The sequence below is a fragment of the Pezoporus wallicus genome, unplaced genomic scaffold (genome assembly GCF_028554395.1).
Source record: "Pezoporus wallicus isolate ANWC-B61680 ecotype Strahan unplaced genomic scaffold, APGP_CSIRO_Pwel_v1 contig_3876, whole genome shotgun sequence".
Lineage (NCBI taxonomy): Eukaryota > Metazoa > Chordata > Aves > Psittaciformes > Psittacidae > Pezoporus > Pezoporus wallicus.
Window position 1 is genome coordinate 1,177,990 of NW_026636085.1, and position 24,845 is coordinate 1,202,834.

The 24,845-nt window shown below is 38.8% G+C and overlaps 2 protein-coding genes across 5 annotated transcripts in view; both read left to right on the plus strand.

Annotated features, from left to right (window-relative positions):
* Positions 1 to 24,845, plus strand: part of LOC130593674 (metabotropic glutamate receptor 5-like) — a 254,570-nt gene that overhangs the window by 212,391 nt on the left and 17,334 nt on the right. Inside the window, exons 10-14 of the mRNA XM_057399013.1 lie at positions 954 to 1,200; positions 6,247 to 6,415; positions 8,177 to 8,197; positions 9,358 to 9,484; positions 18,907 to 19,846. Of these exons, the coding sequence (XP_057254996.1) occupies positions 954 to 1,200; positions 6,247 to 6,415; positions 8,177 to 8,197; positions 9,358 to 9,484; positions 18,907 to 19,846 (1,504 nt within the window). The remainder of the gene's footprint in view (positions 1 to 953; positions 1,201 to 6,246; positions 6,416 to 8,176; positions 8,198 to 9,357; positions 9,485 to 18,906; positions 19,847 to 24,845) is intronic.
* LOC130593681 (metabotropic glutamate receptor 5) overlaps positions 1 to 24,845 on the plus strand; it is a 255,284-nt gene that overhangs the window by 211,226 nt on the left and 19,213 nt on the right. For all 4 annotated transcript variants that reach the window (XM_057399023.1, XM_057399025.1, XM_057399026.1 and 1 more), the window contains 4 exons: positions 954 to 1,200; positions 6,247 to 6,415; positions 9,358 to 9,484; positions 18,907 to 19,846. In XM_057399023.1, the coding sequence (XP_057255006.1) occupies positions 954 to 1,200; positions 6,247 to 6,415; positions 9,358 to 9,484; positions 18,907 to 19,846 (1,483 nt within the window). The remainder of the gene's footprint in view (positions 1 to 953; positions 1,201 to 6,246; positions 6,416 to 9,357; positions 9,485 to 18,906; positions 19,847 to 24,845) is intronic.

Below are 24,845 nucleotides of genomic sequence, written 5' to 3' on the forward strand. Positions count from 1 at the left end.
ATGCAATTGCTTTATCTCTGACTCTTCTCACTTCCCCAGTATTAAAGATGCGGTGGCTGGAGTGCAGCTGGCAGCTTTGCTGACGACATATGAGGCAGAAAACCTCCAGCTTTCTCTTCCTTAGCTGGACTGGTGCTGCCAACAGAGTAAATCTCTGTCATTAGTAACACAGGGTTATAAAATAAAGGCCTTCAGGGTGTTGCTGAATGAATTTTTATTGTGCATTTCACAGAAGCTTAAATAGAAAATAGAAATCCAGACATTACCTTTAAAAGCCAAACAAAAGAAGGTCTACCAATTCCAGTTAAACAGAGTCATTGCCTAAGCCACATCATCAAACCCTTCACAGACATTTTAATACATTCATCTGCACTGCATCATTATCTTCACTTTGTAAATAGAGAGGAGCAAGAAATACAGAGGTAGGAGAGCTGTTAGCAGAGGAACTTTTGGTACAGTAAAGCAGTTGTTTTGTCTGCACAGGATTGCTTACCATGTCTCAGAAACAAAAGTGTTGACTGCAAAGTCACTGCAGAATAGACCCCAAGTTAGCACTTACACTTCAGCAAAGGATTTCTAAGAATTTGGAGAGATTTTTGCAGGCAGGGGGAAATTCCTGGATTTCCCAAAATGTTTTATAATGTTCATGATGTGTGCTTTAAAAAATAACACATGGTACAGAAATAGCTGAAAAACAACCCATGTGAAGCTGCACAGAGAAAGGCATCAGCTGGGTAGTAAAATATTTAAGAGGAACCTCTTCTTTCATGCCTTTCTTTTTGTTTTTTAGCATAGTCGTTGTGTGCCCCAGTAACAGCATCTACTATGAGCTGCTTAAGACATTTCACAGGACTTTTTCCACCATGAATAACCAACTCACCAACAGATATCTGAAAACATCACTGTATTTCTACCCCATGCACTAACCACCCAGTTTGTGATGTTCCCCATAGGCCAGATGACTCTGAGGACACAGCACGTTCAGGACTCTAAGATGGGCTTTGTAATCAATGCAATATACTCAATGGCGTATGGGCTCCACAACATGCAGATGTCGCTGTGTCCAGGCTACGTGGGCCTCTGTGATGCCATGAAGCCTATCGATGGCCGGAAGCTCCTGGAATCCCTTATGAAGACTAACTTTACTGGAGTCTCTGGGGACATGATATTGTTTGATGAGAATGGTGACTCGCCAGGAAGGTAATGTTGACACTGTCAGACTGTTTAATACCAGATATGTTAACTATGTGCATAGTAGAGAGCTAAGATCTCATACTTTTATTTTCACATTTCCTGATTTTCTGTACCGATTGTTCCAAAATAACTTTTTTTAATGTGCCTTTTTTAATGATGTTTCATGTTCAAGATGTGAACTTTGAGCTATACAATCTTCCTACATGAATCTGCATTTGCATCTCTACCATTTATAGGTACTACTACTACTACAAACCACCAGATTTTCAACTTCGTGTTCACAGGCCATGACAGCCACCACAGCCTTGCTCTCTCTCTCACTGTAGGTGCTTGAATATATGAGTTTGATTGAGCAATAAGCAATCATAACAGACATCATTCTTTGGTTAAGAAAGGTAAAACAATATCAGAAATTTTGCATTGATTTGTCTGGGATTTTTTCCCATCAGAATTATTGAAAATCTGCTTCCATGTCTCTCAACTAAAGCATTTCCATTTGCATAACAGACTGCTATCAATTCATACTGTGCTGCTATAAACCAAATTGAATTTAAACAAAGCTTCTTTTGCTGATAACTTACATACATGGATACATATATACATCTATGAAATAAAATACAAGGTTTTCTTTTTCTATGATGTATATGCAGCATTCAAATAAATGTACATTAAAAAGTATAATGAGGGTTATTTCCTGGGTTTCTGCCTATTGAACTCTCAGAAAATGAACAGCAAGTGTGATAATGGTCAAAGTATTTTTTTTTCCCTATATTTCAATAAGTAAGTCACTACTTTTGCTCCGGTTTTATTGGGACAGCCTTTTTTGTCTTATGTTATTGGGAAGGTTTTAAATGTCTTTGTGATGGCACCATATAAACTAGAGGGAAAATTGTTCATCCTGTACACTCATTTAAATTTTGTCTTCTCCCACTCATGTGAACTGAAAGGAAAGCATTAACTTCTGAGGAAAAGACAAATCTACTGGTTAGAAAATTTTGATGTTTCCAAAATTTTTTGCAATTTCAGAACTGATTTTTTTTTTTCTTATTTTTTTTATTTGAAAACCTGTAAAGTCAGCATTTTCCCCAAAAGAGAGCAGGACAACCACGTACAGAGCAGTCTGTTTGTGTGTCTGGAGACACGAATTCTCAAACTCTTTAGACTCAGACTCTAGGGAAATGCACTGTGGGCTGGTAGGAGAACTCAGACGCAAACTGGCAGAATTCCAGGAAAATTTCAGATGGAAATTTATTTTCAGCCCTGTTTTGGTGAACAAGGCTGACTTTCGTTAAACTTTTCTATTTTTACAAATTGCTGAATTCTGAAGAAAAGTGCTCAGTCTGGATTTCTCTGACCAAATTATTTTTAAAAAGACTTGTTCTGGACTTTTCTTAAAGGATTCCCATTTGGTTTTATTGGTGCTCAGATGCAGTGGGCTGCATCCTGCCTTATTCCTGTCTGTTTCACTCATTTCTTACAGAAACAATGAAAGCTGCCACAAATAAATGATATGTGGCATGACAACACCAATGACAATATCTAAATGTTGCAAAGAAATCTTTAGCTTTACTTTTTCTTCATGTTGGCATGCTTAACATTCGCCATTTAATTCCATTTGTTGCAAGGAATTTAATTGAATGTCTTGGGTCTTTTTAAAGTCAATTCTAAGAATGATGATGAAGGAATTATATCATGTGCAGTCATTTGCTCAGTCACAGTAGGACAATACTGTTTCTAGTAGCATCGGGACATCATGTTGATTGACCACCTTGAGGTATCTCAACTTCAAGAAAGTCCAGCCTGACTGGAGTTGTGTGAGATACAGTAGTGCTCTGTCTACTCAAACTATGTGTGGTGACAAAGTGGTCCCTGTGTGTTTGCTTTTGAAACACAGTTCTTTATTCTCTCCTCTATAACAGTCACATCATTAAATCCAGTCCGTGGGCTTAAATTAGCCAACACTGAATTTAAATGTACTTTTTCATGTTAAGCCTTTATAAGACACTCCATCTCTAATGCCCAGGTTTTGAGTAGTTCATAGTCTTTTGAACACTTTCAAACACTATTTGCAACAGCTGGGAGATGGTGCAATCATACTGGAACAACTCATCTGTCTTGTTCACTTGTGTTGATAGCTGCATCTCGACTTTGTAAAGCAGAAATCTAAACCCTTGCAGCTGTACTGTGGTAGTAGTGTTAAGCAGGAAATCAGAATATAAAAGCCTTTCTGACCTAGATAGCTCAGGATTTTGATGTATAGCAAAAAGGGGTTGATATTATACAACAGATGATTAATCCCACAAGATGCTTTGAATCCTGGCCCTATCCCAAAGTTCTTTATGTGTATGTTGATCTTAGAGAAGGGCTTGTTTTATGTGAGACAAAATACATGAAAAAAGCAAATGAGAATAGAAGAGACACCCATGATTTCTCAGGAAGACTAACAACTATCTGCAAATACTACTGAAACTCCACAGAAGGAATCAAGAAAGCAAGAGAAGGCAAGAAAAACAAAATACTGACGTTTTGTCTGTACTACCAATAAAATATGGTTTCTCAGCAACTTCATGGCACTTCAGTTTTGAAACAAGTGTTTTACACTATGTCTAGGGCACTGCTGGAAATACAATATTGCACCATCTGGTCTCTCCTATCCTAATGTGACAAACTGCCTCTGTGGTACCTCAAGGTAGCTCCAGGAATTCAGTGGCTCCTGAATCTCCGCTATAGAAATGGACTTACTGAGTCTGGCTATTACTATTAGTCCACCTATGCTGTTCTACCCAGAGAAGAGACAATAGGTTATAAAATTTGTTAGATTTCTTTCCAGTATTACCCTTGGGATGTGTGCATGGAACTGTTACTGGAGACAGAATTGTTTTAGGTCCTGTGGCCTGTTAAGCATTGGCAGTACTTTCATTTATCTGCCCATGAATCTCTGAATCAACAGCTATAACAAAATAATACTCAGAGGAGTGTTACAGTGACATGACAATGTTGAATAGACTCCACAGTTGCTTCTGGGCTCACTTTTCGGTTAGTCTGTTTGATCCTTGAACAGACTGTTACTGTGTTTGTGAACCTCAAACAAAATCCCTGAGTTTATAACGACGTGTAAAAGCCTGTTAATTCATATTTGTGTGTGTGTTATTTGGGTTCAATTCAGTTGTGTCCGTATGGCATTCACATCTCCAATCTGATCAGGTCATTCTCAAAGCCATGGTCATTTCCTTCTTTATACAGCATGGAAAGTGAAATATTCCGAACTCCAGGAGTATCATTAATTATTATTGATGATTTCTTCTTCTTTTGGAAAAACTCAAGAATCATATGGTATTGCTGATGTCATATTGCCCATTCAGTCACACTCCACTTTCATTTTCTTTCACAGGTTGCTTGCAGTCCTGATCCAAGCCTCTGTGTGATTTTGGCATTCAATCCATGTCACAGTTTCCCAACTGTGACAGTTAGTTTCCTGATGCAAAGCATCCTGGGATCCATGGATGGAGACTATTATAGAATAGGTTTACTGTAAATATTTTATGTCAGCATGGGGAAAATATTGATGCTTTATATAGTATGACTACTACTTGTCAGTCTTAAAAGTGTTTCCTCAAACCTTAAGAGAGATACTTGGGTATCTTAGTTAAGAGACTGCTCTATTTAATGAGCTGGTTCTTTTATCTCTGCTTTGGACTTCACTACACTCTGACAGTGTCACTCTTAATCCAACCCCTGCTTTGCCTTGGGGACTAATTTTTTGCCTGCTGCCAGGAAAAAGTTGTCTCCTCATTTCTGAGCCAGGCAGGTTTTCTAAACCTATGAGTGTTAATCTTCTCAATCTATACTGATTGATTTTTTCCATTGGTGAATTTCATGTTGCTTAATCAGATTATTGCGAAACCCACTGAAGAGGAAGCAAAGAAAAGCATGATGTCCTCACTTCAGGATTTGCCCAACTTTCTAAACATGCCTTATAAGTAAGCGCTAAATGAACCGGTCTGTGAGGCAGAAAGATAGCCTGGTGTTCAGCATGCTGGTAGAAGGCTAGTGAGTCCTATACTGCTGCATGAACTTTCTGTAATGCTGTGGGAGCTAAACAGAAAGTAGGAGGAAGAGGAACATGAACCTAAAAACTCTTATCAGCTCTAGCTCTGCTCCTAATTCTTCTGTTCACAGATAAAGAGGTGATCTGACTCAAAAGCAGCTGAGGACTGAGGCATGAATACTCTTCCATGCCATATTGTACAATGAATTAAATGTGTTCTGCTCACTGAGGAATCATATAAAAATGAAGAGGGTTGTGTGGATGGCAGACAATAGCATTTGCTGCTGCAATGTTGTAGAAGAAAAAGAAAATAAAAGGCAGATCTCAACATCATTTTTCAAATGCCTGGACAACAAGGTTCTTCTTGATAAGATCTCCCTGAAGCCTCAATCAAGACCCATATTCCTGGAGGCTGTGGCTGACAAATGATGCCTGATTCCTTCCTGGTGCCACACCAAATTGCATCTTGTGGTATTACAGTAAGGGAGGTTTCTTTTGATCCCACAAGCCTAGGTTCCTTCAACCTCACTTTACAAGCTCAACTGTCTCCAGGCTTCCTCTCTCATAAATGGAATAAGCACCTGCACAGTGAGGAGCACTTAGCATAGGGAACTGCCATTATAAGTTTAGATGTCTCTGCATCTTCCATAGAGGGATCCTTGTACAGCTAGGGTTCCCTATGCAGTTGGCTTCAGTGCTGAAAGTTACACAGGATGAATCCTGTCTGGCTCATTTCATTGTTTTCCTGAAATAAGCACAGTCATTCTCAGAAGCTCCGTCACTGAACCCAAAAGCGTTCAAATAGAAGAAAATGATTCAAAATACAAAGGAAAGGAAATATATCATAAAAATCATTGGGACAGACTTAAGGGAAACATAATGCTTGAAATTTTGTCTTCTTTATTTCAGTAAGCTTGATATTGACTGTATAGTGTTCCTTTAATTTGAAACATTTCATGATGTTGTCTTCAACTGAGCTATGTCTCCCCTTTCTGTTTCCAAAGATATGAAATTATGAATTTTAAGAAAATGGGGAAGGACTACTTTGATTATATCAATGTTGGCAGCTGGGACAATGGTGAGCTGAAAATGGACGATGATGAAATATGGTCAGAGAAAAATAACATCATCAGATCTGTGTGCAGTGAACCCTGTGAAAAAGGACAGATAAAGGTAAATATTTTCTCCATTTACTTCAGGCATGCAGAATGCAAGTTTTTCCTAACTCTCCCATGGAGACAAACATCCCACACCTTAACTAAAATGTACAGATTTATGTACTTAGTACTTACTTGTATCATAGTAATCTCACAATTTTCATAAATTGCCATTTTCCTGTAGTCCTGTATCTGTGAATTACTGACTTTTTTTTACTTATTTCCCAAATGCTTTAGACTAGGCAGTGTTTGTGGGCTTTTTTTACAGCATCTGATTCTATGCAAATCCCTGAGTGGGAATTGTCAGTACAATTGCAGGTAAATTATAAATAATAATAACTATTATACCAGTGCTAGACATAGACACCTAGACTGGAACATTATTACTCAGATCAAATTTGTCATCAGAGAACATCAATAACTACCATTGCATAGAGCTTCAGGAGATGCAGGTAACATTTGTTTTAGTCATATATGTTTTACTGCTGCTTTATTTCCCAGGTTTTTGATTTTCCTTTCTACCTTTAATGTTGCTGTGAGTAAGAAGGGTAAATGAATCTGTCATATATTAATTATACTCTATTATCCTTCAGCATAACACTCCAAAACAGTTAAAACACTGCAAGTCCTTAGCTTACCTTGCAGTCATTTATATAAAAGCCTGTGGAATGAGAGATGAGCATGGAGAGTGGCTCAGACTGAAAAAAAGCAGCTGCAATTTCTGACATGTTTCACTGGAAGCTGGATCACTTTTCTCCTGCGTTAACATGGCATTTTCTCCTGTGTTAACATGGCATGCCTGTAAAACCTGGCAAGCAGCTGCAATGAAATTCTGATGGGAGGCTGATAATGCTCTGCAACATAAAGTGAGTCTCTTCAGACTGAGTTTTCCAGAGTTGTAGAGCAGTCATCATGTTTTATTCACTAACTGGTCTTTGGCAGAGTCGGTACACGAGTTTCATCAGACCAAATGTCTTCAGTGTAGGCATATACAGTTGTTGACATTTCTGAACTTCTTTGTTGTCAATGGAAATGATTTAGTATTCCAGATCAGGAGTCATCTCATCCTCATGTAGGCTTTGAAAACACTTAAGGTGCATCTCAACAACAAGGATTTGATAAAATCCATACACAAGCAACTCCAAACATTTGAAATAGTGTGGACATACGTTTATTTAAATATATACAGTTTCAAAGGATTGCCCTGATGACAAGGGGAAGGGAAAATAAGTTTTTATTTAAAGAGAATTATTTTTGTTACAAGAGGCAGAAGAGATTGGTTTTAGTTAAATGCTACAACAAACAATTATTCAAGAAATTAAAAGGATGAGGAAATAAATGTCTGAGCAATTTAATGCAAAAAATTTTGACCTGATTCTGAGTAGTAGAGAACAATTACTTTGATTCCATAGAAGGATACACAATTCTTCTCTGGATTAACCCCCAGTTGTTGCTGGGTAAGAAATTATCAGTGTACCAGTTTACAGCCAGATTTGACAAATTCCAAGTATTTTATAGAATATATTGATTTAGTGAAAAGTTTAACAGGGAAGTGTAAGTGAATTGTTTTGATAGAATGTTTAAGTGGCTTGATAATAGCATATGGTTATTATTTTGTCATTTCATTTTCCTGAGTATTTTATGCATGGTAAAACTATGGATTTTTATAATGCATCATATTTATCAGGATATGCATCTAAAACTTAGTGCAAGATTTCTAAGAATTGATTTTCCCAGACATTAAAAATTTTGTCGTTTATTCAACTTTTTATTCTAGTTCAAAATGAAAGAAATTCTGGTATGTGAATTCTTCTAGAGGACAGCTATTCTGTTTTGCAAGTAGAATAGTCTTAACACTTGTAGAGCAAATTGCATATGCTCCCATGGGCTCTCTGCCAGGTTAGATGTTTCAGTGTGGCTTTTTCCTCTTTTCACACTTTACAATTTTAAAAACAAAACAAAAAAAAAATGAAGTTTTAAGGTCACCATATTGCTGATGAAAATGACATAATTGACCTTTTTTTCACTGCAGCGTTGCAAAGAGCAATCTAGTTATTTTTGATTACACTCCTTTACATTTCATTTATTAAGATTGCAATAAAGACATTGGTTTTTGAAGCCACCTGCTAAATTCATCATTACAAAAGATACATAACATAAGTCAAACTACTTATGCTGTAATTGGGAGTATTAGTTTAGAAAATATTTGGGAAGAGCAGAGAAGCTGGGAACACTTTATTTCAAAAGAAAGACGTATTGACAGGAAGCACAGATGTTTTTGGTGCCCAGAGATGATGATAAGGATCTTGAAAAATCTGCATCTCAGTTATGAGCACGCAATAACATTTGGAAGTAAATTATAAAATGAGAAATCTGGTCAAATGTTAAAATGGATAAAGATAACATTTTCATTCTTAAATGTTAATTAGAATTGCAGTAATTAAATAATCCTGGGAAAGGCATGTTCAGTTTTTACGTCTGGAAAAAAATCAGTTTTAACAAATTACTCACATCTGGGTGGAAAATAAGCACCAAAAAATATTAGGGTAATGAGCCCTTCGGGAAATAATGTTTCTGAAATGATTCCTTGTATGGACCACAATGGAGTGAACTATATACCTTGTGTATCACACAGTGGCTTCTGTAGGCACATTGCCATCTATGAAACATTGAGTTTTGCTAATTCTAGGAGGGAAAAAGCATCTTATTTCCAGTCTGTACCTCCACTTAAACTTCTGTGGCATTGATGGTACCTTTATTCTGGTACGCATGATGGGAGAACTGAGAACTTGAGTCATTTTGTATAAGCAAAAATATCATCAAAAGAAAGTTCATTTAAAGTAAACTTCTAAAAAAACCTCTATTAAATAAAAAGGGATTAAAAAAAATTAAATTAACAACTGGGGCAGCATGAATGCACATTTGCGTTGCTAAACCAAATGTCAATTTTTGTCTCAGGTGATCCGTAAAGGAGAAGTGAGTTGCTGTTGGACCTGCACTCCTTGTAAAGAGAATGAATATGTATATGATGAATACACATGCAAAGCCTGCCAGCTTGGCTCCTGGCCCAATGATGACCTCACAGGTAAATGGGTTGTGGCTGTGCTTATGTTGTCAATGAAAATGTTCTGAGCTGAAGAAACAAATGCCAGACACAAGTGAGCATGAGGACTGTTTCGGTCAGATTGAACCCAGGGACAGAGCTGACATTTGAACTGAGGCTGGTATTTGTCCCTTCTTCTCAAGGAATCATTGGTGTAATTAAGATGCTTTCTAAAGACCTGAATTACTAAATCTAGAAATAAAAACATAGTCCTGGTTTTGTCCTGTCCTAACATCTAGCTGGTGATGCAGACGTTGTCCTATCCAAACAGGTAAGGAAATTCTGTCCTTGGCAGAGAAATTATTAAGAGAGGTCAGTTTTCAGTTTTATTTTCCTCCAGGTACAGAAGAGTCACGGAATACTTTTTTTAATCTGAAAAAGTTATGAACTAGTTGCTGTAGTTACTGCTGCTAAATGCATAAGTGCTCCATTAGTCCTTTGTTCACCAGAGTCTGTACAGACTACAGGGTTCATGTTCTTGTGTAGCTCTCTGTGCTCTTGCAGAATACCAATTTGGCTGCTTTAGAGATAAATTACTCCAACACTTGTATCCCACAGCCTCTCTTCTTTGTGACTAATAAACAGAATTCAAGAATTCAACCGCTCAGAGCACAAACTACTTCAAAACACCTCAAGGAGCAGGTTCTCACTGCCTCTTTATGGGCAAGGGGAAATGAGTCAGGGTTTTTCCAAAGAGCTCACAAGCTTGTTTTTTCATACAACTTCTGTTGATGAGGGGAGAAATTTTTAGGGTGAAAAAGAGGGAAGACAAAAAGAAAACTTTTTCTGGATGAATTTATGTAAGTGGAAGAGTGTCAGGCAAGGCTTTGCCTATAGAAAGATTTGTATATATAAATTACTCCTTTCCTGGTAAGGAATGCTACATTGCTATAATATATGAGCTAGGTCACTTAATTACAGCAAAAATATCATTTAGCCATGAAGCTGCCAGGGTATTTTACAGAAAATGTCAAACATGAGACTTTCAATGAGAAAAATACTTCTAACTGCAAAAGCTGAAACAGCAATAACATGGATTTTGCAAGTGCTCCCCCAGCCCTGACTCCCAGGGCACTCAGCAATCAGCCAGCAAAGCCTTCTCATATCAAGGAGAATGGAGAAGAAGATAAAAAGAGATTCATCCCCACATATCCCCCAAAGCACAGTACTGAGGATGTGGAGTAAGCTCATACAGGTTCACATCCCAGATATGCTATCCAGAAGCCTCCAAAACCCACAATGCAAGGACAAGGTCAGCACATCAGGCTGGCCAGTTTATGACAGTCAACTGGTTGTAAATCATCAACTCTTCAACCACTTGGGCTCTTGTTTGAGATGTGGCAGATCCCAACTTACATCTCTGTTTCAATAAGCAGCTGAGGTTTTACCCAAAGTAGATCAGTTACAAAAAGAGCTGCTATGAGTCAGTTAGGAGGGAACTTGTTCCAAATGCCTCAATGGACCATTTCAAAGACTCACTTCTGAAACATGGAGAATGGGAACAGCCTAATGCCATAGTGAAGTTTGGGTAATTAAGCCTGCAAGCATCATATGTAGGCCAGGTTGGCCTTTGGGCCCCGTGCTTTGAGTGGCTTCCCAGGGCATGCAGACCTTCATGCCTCAGTCAAGGCATCAGTCTGCGCTTGTGCAAGAATTTACCCTCTGAGAGTCTTACTTTGCCCTTGGGATGGAAAAGCCGGATGAGGTGGCACCTGGAAAACTCCTGTAGGATGAGTCAATAGTTTTCTAATCAGCTCTGTTTTAACAAAGAGTAGTTGTCTTTTTAGTCAAGCCAACTGCTTTGTTTGTATTACATGAGCTGCTGCATTTTGCAAACCATTCATCTGGCTTTAGACAGTATTTTATGTCTTTATAAGGACCAAAGGCAACATACACACAAAACAACCCCTCGAATTCAGTGCCAAACAGTGTTCCTCAGGAGATCTAACCCATATTCCTTAGCCAGGCACAAATTCAGCAGGCACTGTTTGGACATTGAAACCCCTTTGGACTTCATGAGCACAGCTGATACAATATTCACTCCTGATAACAGGGCATCCATCACAATAGCTTCATGGCTCTGTAGTCCCAACTTAACTTACTATTCACATGATGGCTGGATCTCGTTTATTTAGCTTTGTATCAAAAACAGATGTTTAAAAAGCCTATTCCCAGCTTATCCCTACAGTATATTGAGCTGTATTTTTAATGGACATAATTATAGTCCTAACTTTTACAGCTTGTAAAAAAACTGTCTCTCAGTCTTGTTTACAACATAAAATTTAGTAATATAGGTGAATTAAAAATAAGGAGAGGGAGATATGTTTTGTATTCTGGCAAGGAAATTTCCCTTCAGTTTTATAAAGCGTACACTAATCTCCTTGAAATGCCCCTAGATCTGATACTGAAGCAGTCTATGTCTCCTTACTGCTTGATAAAGCTGTGTCTTAGGTAATAACAGCTCCACAAGGCTACACATTTAGAAAGCTCATTGGAATAAGTCTTCCGTGCATGATCACCTTCAGATGAGAGTCCTGTAAGTATATTAGCCACCAGCCAGGGAAGGCTTTCAATGTGGAGCTGTACCTCACTGTTTGCCAGAGATGTGAACTTGGATAAAAACATCTTTGGAATCCTTTCTTGGCTCACACAACAAAACACTGCTTCATCTTTCTTATGCTCACTGACCAGCATCAGTTTTGTGCCACAAACTTCACATATAAAATGTGTACTGTTGCTCACAGAAAGGAAAAAAGATTGATGCCTTTTTCCAATCACCTGTGAAAAACCAGAATTCAGATGCAGGAAAGGAAAAAACAGAAGGGATGCAGTACATGTAGGAAAACAAAGTTATTCTCAGAACACAAGAAGACATTGGAGTTCTGAAGTACAGAAAGGTACAGGAAATCCAAAGGTAGTGAGAAAGACAAATAAAAGGAAGGAGTATCTCTTGATTAAATCAGTTACTTGAAAATGTCTCTATCTAGAAGTAAAGCTGAGGTGAGAAAGGGAATGTTTAGCCACCTATATTTTATTTCCTCACAAGTCCTAGTTTCATAGCTTATGCATACTACCAAAAAAATAGTCATCCTCTTACTTTTCTCCAAATGGGTCTACACCATCCCAACACATAACCAAAGTAATTCTTTTATCCTCCTGGCTTAGTATCAAGATGTGCTTTCCAATCTGCTGTAGCTCCCCTTCTTCCTCATGGAATGTGCTGACATCTGTACATTACAGCACCACTTCACACATTAGTATGGCCAGTATGGCTGAGCCACATGCACAGTTAGAGCAAGAGAAACTCATGGGCTTAGGTCCAAGCCCTTCTTTATATTTTATTCACAGTGGAGGGAAGATAAATAGATGCCAGGCATGTTTAAATACAAATGAAGGGATTTTCTTAACACTGAGGACTAAACCAAAATTATATGAATTTTTCAGCAGTTTGATGAGAGTGGCTTTTTGGTTCACCAAAAATCCACTTGGCTTTGAGGACATGGACTTCTGTGTTCAAAAATGGTGCCTTGGAAAGATCACACAAGTTTTGTTCAGCATCTCAAAGTTTTTTCATTGGATGTAGGTTCATCTTGGTGCAGTTATCAGTAGTACTTGTTTAAGGACATTTTTGAGGCAGGAAAGAGGCAATTATTCTCTCTGTCATTCAGGGACAGCACACAACAATAGCGGAAACTAAGTTTTGTCTAGCAACCTCTGGGACTGCAAGGAAAGCAGGTGATATTAATTTCACTGACACCTGGATTCTCTTCAGGTTGCATTGACATTTTTCTCATCGTCTGTGTAGTCCAAATATGCTTGCTATTTGATTATTTGATTTTCTTAATTGTGTTCCCATGGAAATAAGAGCTGAAATATTTTACAGCTTTTGAAATGCTTTCTTTGTCATTCAAGGATAAGGCTAAATATCAGAAATCAGTTTTTACTATTGTTACAAAATTGCTTTCACCAAATAAGATGAAATCTGATTTGTAAGTAAACCCAGGATAGCATCATCATGATCTTGTCTACTTGTCTGAAAGTGCTAGATAAAAACTGGATTATCCAAACAATCCTTGAATGGAAAGGGCTGAAAAAGGGGCACCTGACCTCTAAACGACACAGCAGCCATTTCAAAGATCTCTGGCAACACCGATGCTGTATGCCATTTGGCTTGCACCAGTCTGGATTGTTCACTGAGAAACAAGGACGGCTGCTTCCCTCATCCTAAGGGCATTGCTCGTACTGTCAGCCAGAGCTGCAGAGAACAGAGAGTGCTGAGAGCTGCTGCTGTCTTGGCTCTGGGCACTGTCTGGGACAAAACACTGCCACGGCTCATGCAAAGCACCTATGGGGCCAGGGGCAGGGGTGATGCTCAAAGGCTGATCATGATGGATCCCCACAAGGGCTTGGTTGGCTCTTCCTGCAGCATGCTGATTCGGGCTACAGCAAAAGTCATGGGGGTCTGAGACTGGCGTGTCTCATAAAACTGGATCCTGCCTCCCACCCCAAGCAAAGCAATCACTCACCTCTTGGATGAAATATCTTCAAGCAGTAATTGCCTGTTGCAATGAGAATGCTTTCTTGCATTGTTGCTTGCAATAAAGTTACAGCCATTGGTAATTACAGCAGTAATCTGGCAGTTGTGAGCACAAGGCAGAGCACAATTCAGCTTGTGCTGATATCAATTTTGCTGCTGAAACATGACTAGGGTATTGGGTTTGGCCATAACTGGTAAGGCTGTAATTCAGACTGAGGGTAGGAGGACACAGTTTTTATCTGGTTGGTTTTAGTGTTTTAAATGCACATCATCAGAGAATATGTCAAATTTTCAATCTGACTTTCTGTGCCCTGTACTTCTCTTTTCTTTTTCTTTCTTACTCCAAGTGAAATATAACTATTTCCATTGTCACTCTCACACTTGCCTCTTGGAGAAAGCAAATGAGGACGAGTTAAGGGTTCAAGTGGCAATGTGATGACCACGATCTGTGGTTGTCATGTCCTCTCCCTTGTTGCTGGGTTTGAGGGCTTTTCTTCCCTCAGTCGCTTATTTCAAGCGAGGTGTGAACTTTAGCTTCTAGTCCATTTACAGCCCAAGTCTCCAACATGAGCCACACAGTGCTTCAGGTTCAGGTGAGCTGGTTCAAGAATGCTGAGCTCAACAAACAGCTCTGGATGAAGAGGGACTTGTCAACAAAGCCAGAAGGATACGCTTGCAATTGTGCCTCACATTATGGAAAGTTTGATGAACATGACATATTCTGAACAAAATATTTACAACACACAGATCCAGCATTTTTAGTGAAACTTAAAACATTAGAGCTAACATAAGGATGGACCTGAGCGCTGCAATCCATCAGTTCCTCCTCCCTTTCTGCAAATTTGTGTAATTAAGGAGACATTCCCCATGTGGTCACAGAGTAACTTTAATGAATTGTTCTAAGATTCCCAGCCTTGTCTTTTATTGCCCTGCACAGCTAAATCAGTGTATGTAGGTTGCTAGGGACTTAGGCTCCTGAGCTACAGATGCCCCAGTTTTCATGGTTTAAGATGTGACTGATTCTTATTCCTGCCCTACAGAGGTGGCAGAATAAACACATGCACAGTCCTCAGCTTCATCTTCTGACTCTGCAAACCCTTTTGCTGATGGTTTCAGTCGATGTGTCAGCCTTGGAACTTCAGCACCTAAACCAGCTCGGTCACCTCTACATGCTCTGCTATTGTAACAACTACAAAAGGTCCCACCAGAACAGGGCAAAGAATTGGAGACCATAATAGTTTATCATGGCACCAGAATTTAACATCAAAGCATTAAAGATGTCCTTTCACGCTTCAGTTCGTCCACATCCCATATGGAGGCCACGGGGTTGATTCTCACCCAGGACTTTGGGGAATATAATCCTTACTTTTGCCTTGTCTGTTTGGGTAACAAGTTAGGTTTTTATTAAGAAAAATATAAAAATAAAATAAAAGCTATCCTGTAGCTCTGTATTCTGATGTAGATTTCTATTCTGATTCCTACATTTTTTCATCTCAGCTTTCCATATTTTAAAACCCAAATAACTAATAAAGATATTCCTTTTCCCATCTTTTGGGAACATAAATAGGGAAGTATTCAGAAGCATTAATATAAAATATTTATCAGCATAATATCAATGCACTTTGAATAACGTGTGCCAAACCCTATGTGGAGACTGTCATTCATAAGATGTGGCTATGTTGTTATTTAGGTTTCATCCTTGGTGTTTGGATTTTCTGTTATCCTTGGAAAGGTCTGTGAAATTACCAGGAAAACCAAGTATTTTGTTGACAGGCTGAACTCATTGCCCAGGGTGCCAAACCCCACTGAAGAACATTAAATACTTACTAAATCAGCAGTAATTTTCTGACAGTTTTAGTGACCATGCGCAGATTCAGTAAGCTTTACTTCATGGTGTTAACCTAAGAGACTTCACTGAATTCCCTTCACTTTCCAATGTGCATCCTATTCACAAGTTTTATTCTGTCATGTTTACCCTTGGAACTAGTTTAATTATATATTTTATATTGCCTAACATGAAAAGGATTGTCAGTGCTAAGCTAATACGGTTTTATGAATGCTGAAGGCATGGTAAGGTCTCCTAGGTGTCAAGGTTATAATAACAAATCAAAACAGTGTCAAGATCAAATCCCCAGAAAGTATGGACTGTAATACAGTTCTTCATATCTGTGAACTCGTCTCCCAGACGAGCTAATTATAATGCAATTTGAAAGATCAGAAATAAGTGACAAGCCTACCTCTACAGAGAGACCACAAGCTGTAACAGACCTATGGTCCAGCTGTCTAGAGCTCCTCCTCTCTTTGTTTATGGCACAATTCTGCCCATCCCTGAAATAGCTATATGTTTTTTTCCCAGAATATTAGAACCTTTTCTTTTCCCCATAAGACCCTTATGCATCCTTATCCTTGTTGGTAGATGCTCTTTTCAGAAACCCTTTCCCTAGCATGTCAAATGGGACTCTGATTTTTAATATCTGTTTCTCTTGCTATTCACCTGCTTTCACTGGCTAGGATTCTGGCCAGAATAACACATAGACAGTTTTATGTCAGTTTTACTGGGGCTCCAGTTCCAGAAGCAGTGCATTCTTGAGCACTCTATACCTGCTCCAAGTTGGACTGGCTCCTAGCAGCCTTTCCACAAGCCAAAGATTGCCTCATCAAACCGCAGGGACCACAAGGCAAGGCTGCTGGTTCTATTCCACCTGGAGTTTCTGAGCCAGGTAGGAGAAAAGACTTCCCAGGTGCTTGGAGATACTGAAAAAGTATAGGAGGCGGGTTGTGGGGCAGGATCTTGCCCAAATGACCATCCAGCATACACATATTTAGGGGATAGGAATGAATTCTTCTTTCATTACTATTTTTCAGTTTTTGCCTTGGTATAATCCTGGCCATCAACCTAAATTGAATACTCATAGTGCTGTTTTCCCATATTTCTTTTACTTGATCTAGTTGTCCCTTTCTGCAATGTGCCATTGTCAGAAACCATTAGCTGCAAAGCTATTACATGAAAACCTCACCAGTCATTGCGTTATGAAGACTACCCAGTCCTTAAATCGTAATTGGGGAATAAATCATTGCACAGTTTAGCATTCTCCTCGTAAATTATACACAGAGATGGGGGGAAAACAGTAAAGGTTTCAACTCTTTTCTCAGGTATTTTATTAAGAGAATGTAAAAAAGTAATAAAGCAAGGAAGGTGTGAAATAGACTGAAACTAATGAGAAATGCCTGGTTATGATTCACCTCTGCTGCAACATAAGAAACTCAGCAAAATTCAGCCCCTATATCATTGTCCATATGTAAAGGCCAACTGTCAGATAAAAAGCTTCTCCCTTCAAATTTCTTGTCCAAGAATATATAGCAGTATTAGAAGCTGGTAAGAAATTGTTTCACCAAAATATTAATCACATTTTGGTAAAACTGAAAACAGATTTAGAGGTCACCCATAAAACTTATTGGGGAAGAACCCATATGGGGTACCTGCACACACTGGAGTATGCTTTCTGGTGTTCACCTTTCTTCCACCACTCTCACTGGTATAAAATGCTGATTTTAATTACGTGATTCCCATGCTACATTAATCTTGGACTTTTAGAATGAAATGCAGTGTCTCCTTTACAATGAAACAAGTAAACCCTTTAAAGTCAGCAAGATTCAAATAAGTATCACTAACTAATTCTATGAAAGTGTTCCATAAAAATTTAGATGTCTTTGTTACATTAAAACATGGCAATAATTTCATTACTGCAACAGAAAGCTTTGCGTAGGAATGCAGTTAAAATATGGATGGCAACTTAATATGAATTTAGTAATGAAGAGCACAATTCACTGCACTAATGTCAAAGACTTGTTGACCCTTATCCTTCTGCTTTTTCTGCTTTCTGCAAGAATGCAGAACTATCTGCCTTGTACTTTTGCCATACAATCTATTGAGTATACCACCTCATTGTAGCTACGGTAGTTTTGATAATATTAATAGTTAAGAGATATAGAATACAGAAATAATGGGAGAAGAGAGGATCTAAGCTTGATTACTACTCCTACCTTTTCATGAAATGATTTATACTACTAAGAATGTCAGTGTCAGATTTGAAAAACCTTTAACCTTCACTTAAAATAAAGGAAAAGGTGAAGAGTAAACTTTGCATGTAGAAATTCCTGGATTATAGCCCTGATGTCTACCTTTACTCCTGTTCATCAAGTCAAGTTCACCACTGAGGTCCCAAGTTCCCTAATTAGCTGAGCTTGCTTGGCATCCAGATACCCATCACACAGTAGTAATTATCCTCACTGCTGAAAATGCAGATATGAACACCTGGTGCTCCATCCCTGTGGGGAGAAGTGCCTTGCCATGACCCATTCCCAGTTAGGTTGACATCAGGCATTCTGTCAGACCTACTCAGAAGATAGCAAACTGATTACAATGGTCACAAATTTTGAGGTCATTTAGAATTTTCATTCATTATTAGTCAAGCTTAATACAAGTATAGGAGAGATTAAAGGTTTTAGTTGCATTTCCTCCACTCCATCATCCTGCTGTCCTGCCCTGGCTGGCAGTGTCACTATGCCTACTGTTGTCAGTAGGTTGCACTCCAGAACATCAAGGTCCTCCCCCCTTATTACTATTGTATTGGGTCTGTCTGAAATGGAGTTAATTCTCCCCATAGTACCCCTCATAGTACTGTGCTTTTAATTGGTAGCTAGAAGAGCGTTGACAACACACCAGTGGTTTGGCTACTGTTAAGCAGCGCTCACATAGCATCAAGGCTGATAGATAAGAGAAATAGCAGGAAAACCTGTAACTATATCATTAAAGAACGTCACTTTTATATATTTATGTTTACCTTTGTTTGTCCTTTTTCTGTAGGCTGTGACCTCATCCCAGTCCAGTATCTCAGATGGGGTGATCCTGAACCAATTGCAGCAGTTGTTTTTGCATGTCTGGGTCTGCTGGCCACCACGTTTGTTACAGCTATATTCATAATGTACCGTGATACTCCAGTGGTCAAATCATCCAGCCGAGAACTTTGCTACATCATTCTAGCCGGCATCTGCTTGGGTTACTTGTGCACATTCTGTCTCATCGCAAAACCTCAACAGATTTACTGTTACCTTCAGCGAATTGGTATCGGCCTCTCCCCAGCTATGAGTTACTCTGCTCTAGTAACTAAAACGAACCGCATTGCAAGAATCCTGGCTGGAAGCAAGAAGAAAATCTGTACAAAGAAACCTAGGTTCATGAGTGCCTGCGCCCAACTGGTTATTGCATTTATCTTGATATGCATACAATTAGGCATAATTGTTGCCCTCTTTATAATGGAGCCACCAGATATCATGCATGATTACCCAAGCATCCGAGAGGTCTACCTGATTTGTAACACCACCAACTTGGGTGTTGTAACTCCCCTTGGATATAATGGATTATTAATTTTGAGTTGCACCTTTTATGCATTTAAGACAAGAAATGTCCCAGCTAATTTCAATGAAGCAAAGTATATTGCCTTTACAATGTATACCACCTGCATCATTTGGCTGGCTTTTGTGCCAATATATTTTGGAAGCAACTACAAGATAATCACAATGTGTTTCTCAGTGAGTCTGAGTGCCACGGTGGCCCTTGGCTGTATGTTTGTGCCCAAGGTGTATATCATCCTTGCGAAGCCTGAAAGAAATGTTCGCAGCGCGTTCACCACATCGACAGTGGTCCGCATGCACGTAGGGGATGGAAAGTCATCTTCAGCTGCAAGCCGCTCAAGCAGCCTGGTCAACCTATGGAAACGAAGGGGATCATCTGGTGAAACCCTTAGGTAAAGTTTGCTAATGTGGGAGTGTGGGGAAGAAATTTTGTTCTTCTGAGAGTTAATGGTGGAAGGACAGAGGGAAAAATATTAATTCCCTTTATCTCTGCACTGGCAGAGGAGCGAGTTCTCTCTTCCACACCTGTAACAGTTTTGGGTTTGATTTAGTCACAATTCTGTATAAAAAGGGGACAGAGCAGTGGGCAAATAATTATAAGGCTGGAATTACTGGCTGTGTCAACTGTACACTTAATGTAGAGAGGAAACCAAGCTCTTAGGAGAAAAGAACAAGAGAACAAGAAATATAACTCATTGGCTTGTCCTGAATGCACCAATTCACAATCTCTTTCCCTCAAATGAATTGTATGGTGTCTGTGTTTTGCCTCTAGCCACAGCAGTAAGACAACAGAGTTGCTGTTAGTGCTACATAATCAACGTATAGTAATAAAAACAAGTGTCATTGTGAGCAGCCTCTCTCAAGCATCTGAGGATTTGTTTCAGATGACTCCTCTGTTATACTTTTTATCTCCTATGCCCTTGATTTTCCTTTCTTGTATTATCTCTTCCTGCTTTCTTTCTGTCCTCACCTGTCTTCTCTTCTTTACCTTGATACCTTTTTCTGTATTTATTCTAACTCCATCAAATTCAGATGCTCACTACCCTTCCTGCCATTGAACAGATGTTCATTGTGAGATATTTCTTTGTTTCTTCCCAAGGAATTATTTGACTTCAGTGATCACGAAGACAATTTCTATGTTCAATGTATAAAAATTAGGGTAAGTCAATGCTAAAGACAAAGGAGAGCTCTGGAGTAGAAATACTGTCCTGCTTCATAGACAGAACATGTAGAAATGCACCCAGCCCAGTGTTTCATTTTCATCTTTTGATCCCTTTCACTTCGATATGGGTGCTATGGGGATGATTTGGTTTATTTAACTGGCATAAACAAATAATTCTTCCTATATGAAAGTTTTGTCATTAGTCAGCTATCTACGCCTAGCCTGCAAGTGACAAGCAGCTACATTTCCTCCTCACTGAAACACATGTGGATTTTAGGATATGCTGTTTTCACAATTGGAGTTGGCATGGAACAAGGGCAATTATTACTTTCATTTTTGTTTGACCTACAATTTATAATTGAGGAAGGATTTTCTTAGTAATACCTGCAGGGCAAATTATGCCAAAGTGATGACTTGCTTCTGTCAGATTATGACTAATGCTTCTCTTTCAGTGACTTTGAATTCATACAGAAATGGCCAGTCTATTACATGATATTTTATACCTAAGATCAGTTAATGACGGTATCTTCCATTTCCTTTCCAGGTGCAGAGTAAGATGCTATTTTAAAAGTATAAATCCTTTATCAGATTAGGTGATGGTTATCTGAAATGTCTTTTCCTTTTCCTACAGCCTCTGTCTGTATGCCTGAATGACCTGAGGTATTCAGGTTTGAAGCCCTGTAACAGCTTCTGGGCCAGACAGAAGAGGCATTCTTCATAATATGTCCTCAATAGAAGGGCATTCTTCCTCTCTGAGATCATTATTATTTCCCGTCACTTTTGCTTCAGAGATCATTTGCCATCTCACAAGTTTTTACTCATAGATGAAGTTATAGATGATGGGAAGAGCTTGGGATTGGGAGGGCCAGTTTTGAAAGATACTGCTCTAAAATCTTTGTTTTGTTCTTAGAGAGTATGCCCTGCTATTAAATATCTTAAAAGAAAAGGCGTATTTTCTTTACTACTACTTCTTTATATCCCACAATATGTAGATAACACCTATGGTAGAGCGTTATTAGCAGAATGTAATAGATCCTCATCAGCAATAACTTCTTTTTCAATAGCACTGTCTTGGGAATGCCTTCAATCCTGAAGAGCATTGAGAATGCCCGGTATATGTGTGTAGGGATTATAAAGGCAGCACAAAGTTGATATATTTTTGTATTTGCCTAGATATAAAGAACTAGACCATTTCATTCAAAACTTGGAGAAAATCATTTATGCCATCAGCAGCATTCATCAACAGATAAAACTACAACACTCTTAATCTATGTGTCTGAATCCTCAACTGGTTAAACTGTGATGGTGCCAGTGAGTATAGCAGTGCTCAGTCAGTGTGTGCCTGAAGGGTGTGGGATACAAGAGGAAACTGATTCCATCAACCATGGGAAATTCTCTCTAATCAATGCCTATTTGGTTGCATGAAAGAAAACAAAACAGATCCTGAAATGTGCTGAGTACATTTAGAATGCTGCCCAGGACTTCAGCTGTGTCTGTTATCATGTCCAAGAAATGACAGAAAACCACTTTCAGCTTCAATTCTCTTTATTGCAGAGCACGAACAAAGAGAATCCAACCATTTGACTTAATATTCAAACATTTCTGGAAAAAAATATTGCTGCAGAAAGTAATACGTTTCAAGGTATTAATCTATGATGCTCAAAAGCTTGTTTGGATAGTTATTCAAGTAAACACTGAAGTACTCAGAATCAAAGGAAATATGCACTAGAGCTCCATGGCATTATTTAAATAGCTCAGAGGGGTTTTATTTAAAAGAGAGTGAGTCACTGCAGAATTTTAAAGAAACATGCTATTTAAGTCACCAGTGCATAGAGGGGCCCCTATCATTAGCATTTTGCTTCTTGACACTAATTTATAGTGCAGTGTAGTACTGCATCAAATCATTGTCGAGCAGATAATGCCAATGCTCCACCCAGAGCTTTCCCATCAGCTGCAAAATGACAGATAACAAGACTGCATTTGCCTAAATAAAGAAATGCATCTGTTAATGTCCTAAATGACTTTTTGCATGGGGTGTTCTTCAATTAAGAAAAATCAGGAAAGCTGTGGATATGTGCTGGAATAAATCTTCACATACTGAAATATGTAGAAGGAGAGAGTAAAACTATTCATTATCCAGTGAAATGAAAACCATTTCACCATAGGCTCCTGTGATTCAGCAGTACTCACCAAAATATATTCTACCATGAAAAGCAGGGCTAACAAGCTAGACGTTATCAGAACTGATTCTACAAAGAAGAATGATGAACACTATGTATCTGGAGTCAAAGCCACACCAACCTGAGCGGAGACATATCTGGACCTCCTGCTCCCAGTTATCTTACCTGTTAATTTCATAGGGATAAGGAAGACTATAAATAAACAAAACAAATCCTACCTTAAGGTCCCAGAAACTATTGTCATCTATGCTACACAGCCTCTTCGCAAGAGTCCAAAATACAGGGCTAATTTATCCTCTTCTCATTCTCAAATAACTATATCCCAGGTGAGATAAAGATCATTTCTGCTACCAGAGCTGCTACTATGATATTTCTAGACAGGAAGGCACACTAAGTAGTCTCAGTGATGCTACCTTGGCCTGGGGGATAAACCAGATGTCCCAAACTTTCTCTTACCTTTCCTCTTAAGCTTATCTACCACTGTGTGATTGCAGAATTGGGCACTGCTTTGTATACATCTGCAGAACTGAGAGGACTGACAGCTTTCATAAAGGAGTAGGAATCCCTTGTTCTAGTGAGCCAATACTCACCCTCAAGTGAACCATAGGATTTTTAATGTATAATCACTATTATTCTGTTTTATATTAGACAAAGAACCAGGTCTCAGTTGAGAGCATTTTTCTCCCCTCAAGCATTACACTGGTACAGTAACAGCAGCCTAAGGGAGTGTCTGCCTTGCGCAGGCATCAGGAAAAGCATTCAGGTATGCAGGCTCACATGCTGTTAAACGCTATTCCCTGTCTCCTGTGACGAAAACATGATAAGCAAGGTAGATTTTTCCATCAGATTGGATTCAGCACTGGACCACCAACAGTTATAGTTAGTGTTTACATCAGACAGTCCCAAACTGTGCCATAATGAAATATTTTGGAAACAGGTGTCTACCATCACACTGCGCGCTTTGTTTTCTGCAAGGAACAGCTGATTTTCCTCCTTATCAGTCCTCTCCCTTTTTCCCTCTGATGACTGACTGTTTTGTTACAATTCAAACAGGAGCTATTTTGATCCATAAAACACGAAAAATATTTTTGGCTCATCCAAGCTGACATTTATGGTTTAAAAATATTGCAGTCTAAATATTATATAATACATCAGCACATCATATATCAGCATCAAAGCCCAGAAATGAGCTTTTTCAGAAGCCTGATTGAAATTTCTCTCCAAAACCCCACCATTTTATTTTATTTCTCAGGATGTTTTTGAAACTTTCCTTCACATTCTGAATCTGACTGAAATCCATTTAAAGCACTGACAATCAAGTGAACCAAAATTCTCAAGCTTGAACTAACTTGAGCAAGCTCAGCTGTTGCTGTTTCTCTGAGGTTGGCTACCACTGTGCTGCATTAGCAGGAAAGCCTCTGCAAAAAAACATTGAGTTTCCAGACAAATAGGAATCCCCATCAGAATAAACCTCTGCCACTGTTACACACAGCATGCTAAGGGGCTCCCAGATGCAGTCCGTGCAAATTTTGACTAGTTGAAAGCCACATCCAGGAATAAATGGAGGGATTTGAAGCCATGGACATCAAGATGTGATCAAATGCTTTTAAAATATGTGTGTGCATTATCAGCATGAGGCTTGTAGATGTAAATGTGAGACATTCAATTCCCTGTGCTTCAGGAAGATAAGATGCCTAAGAGATGAAACAGGGCTGTTTTAAGTCCTGTAAAGAAGACAGAGTACAAGAAAAACTGGGGGAGTTTTGTGGAAAGCTGAAGCTGGCTCACATTCCTCATGTGTACACCATTGAGAAAGATACTGATTGTGAGTTTCTGCCACAGCATATTCTTTTGGGACATATTTCTTTATAGTACAAGTGCCAATTTTGTCTTCATTTATATGCAGCTAGAACAATTTTTTTTTACACATTTTGAACGATGGTAAAAGAACACAACACTTCTCTTTCAAACTGATTTGTAAAAACTTTTTACTTACCAGATATTGCCAGGGCATAGCTTATAGGTTCGTACTCACAATTTGCACAACCA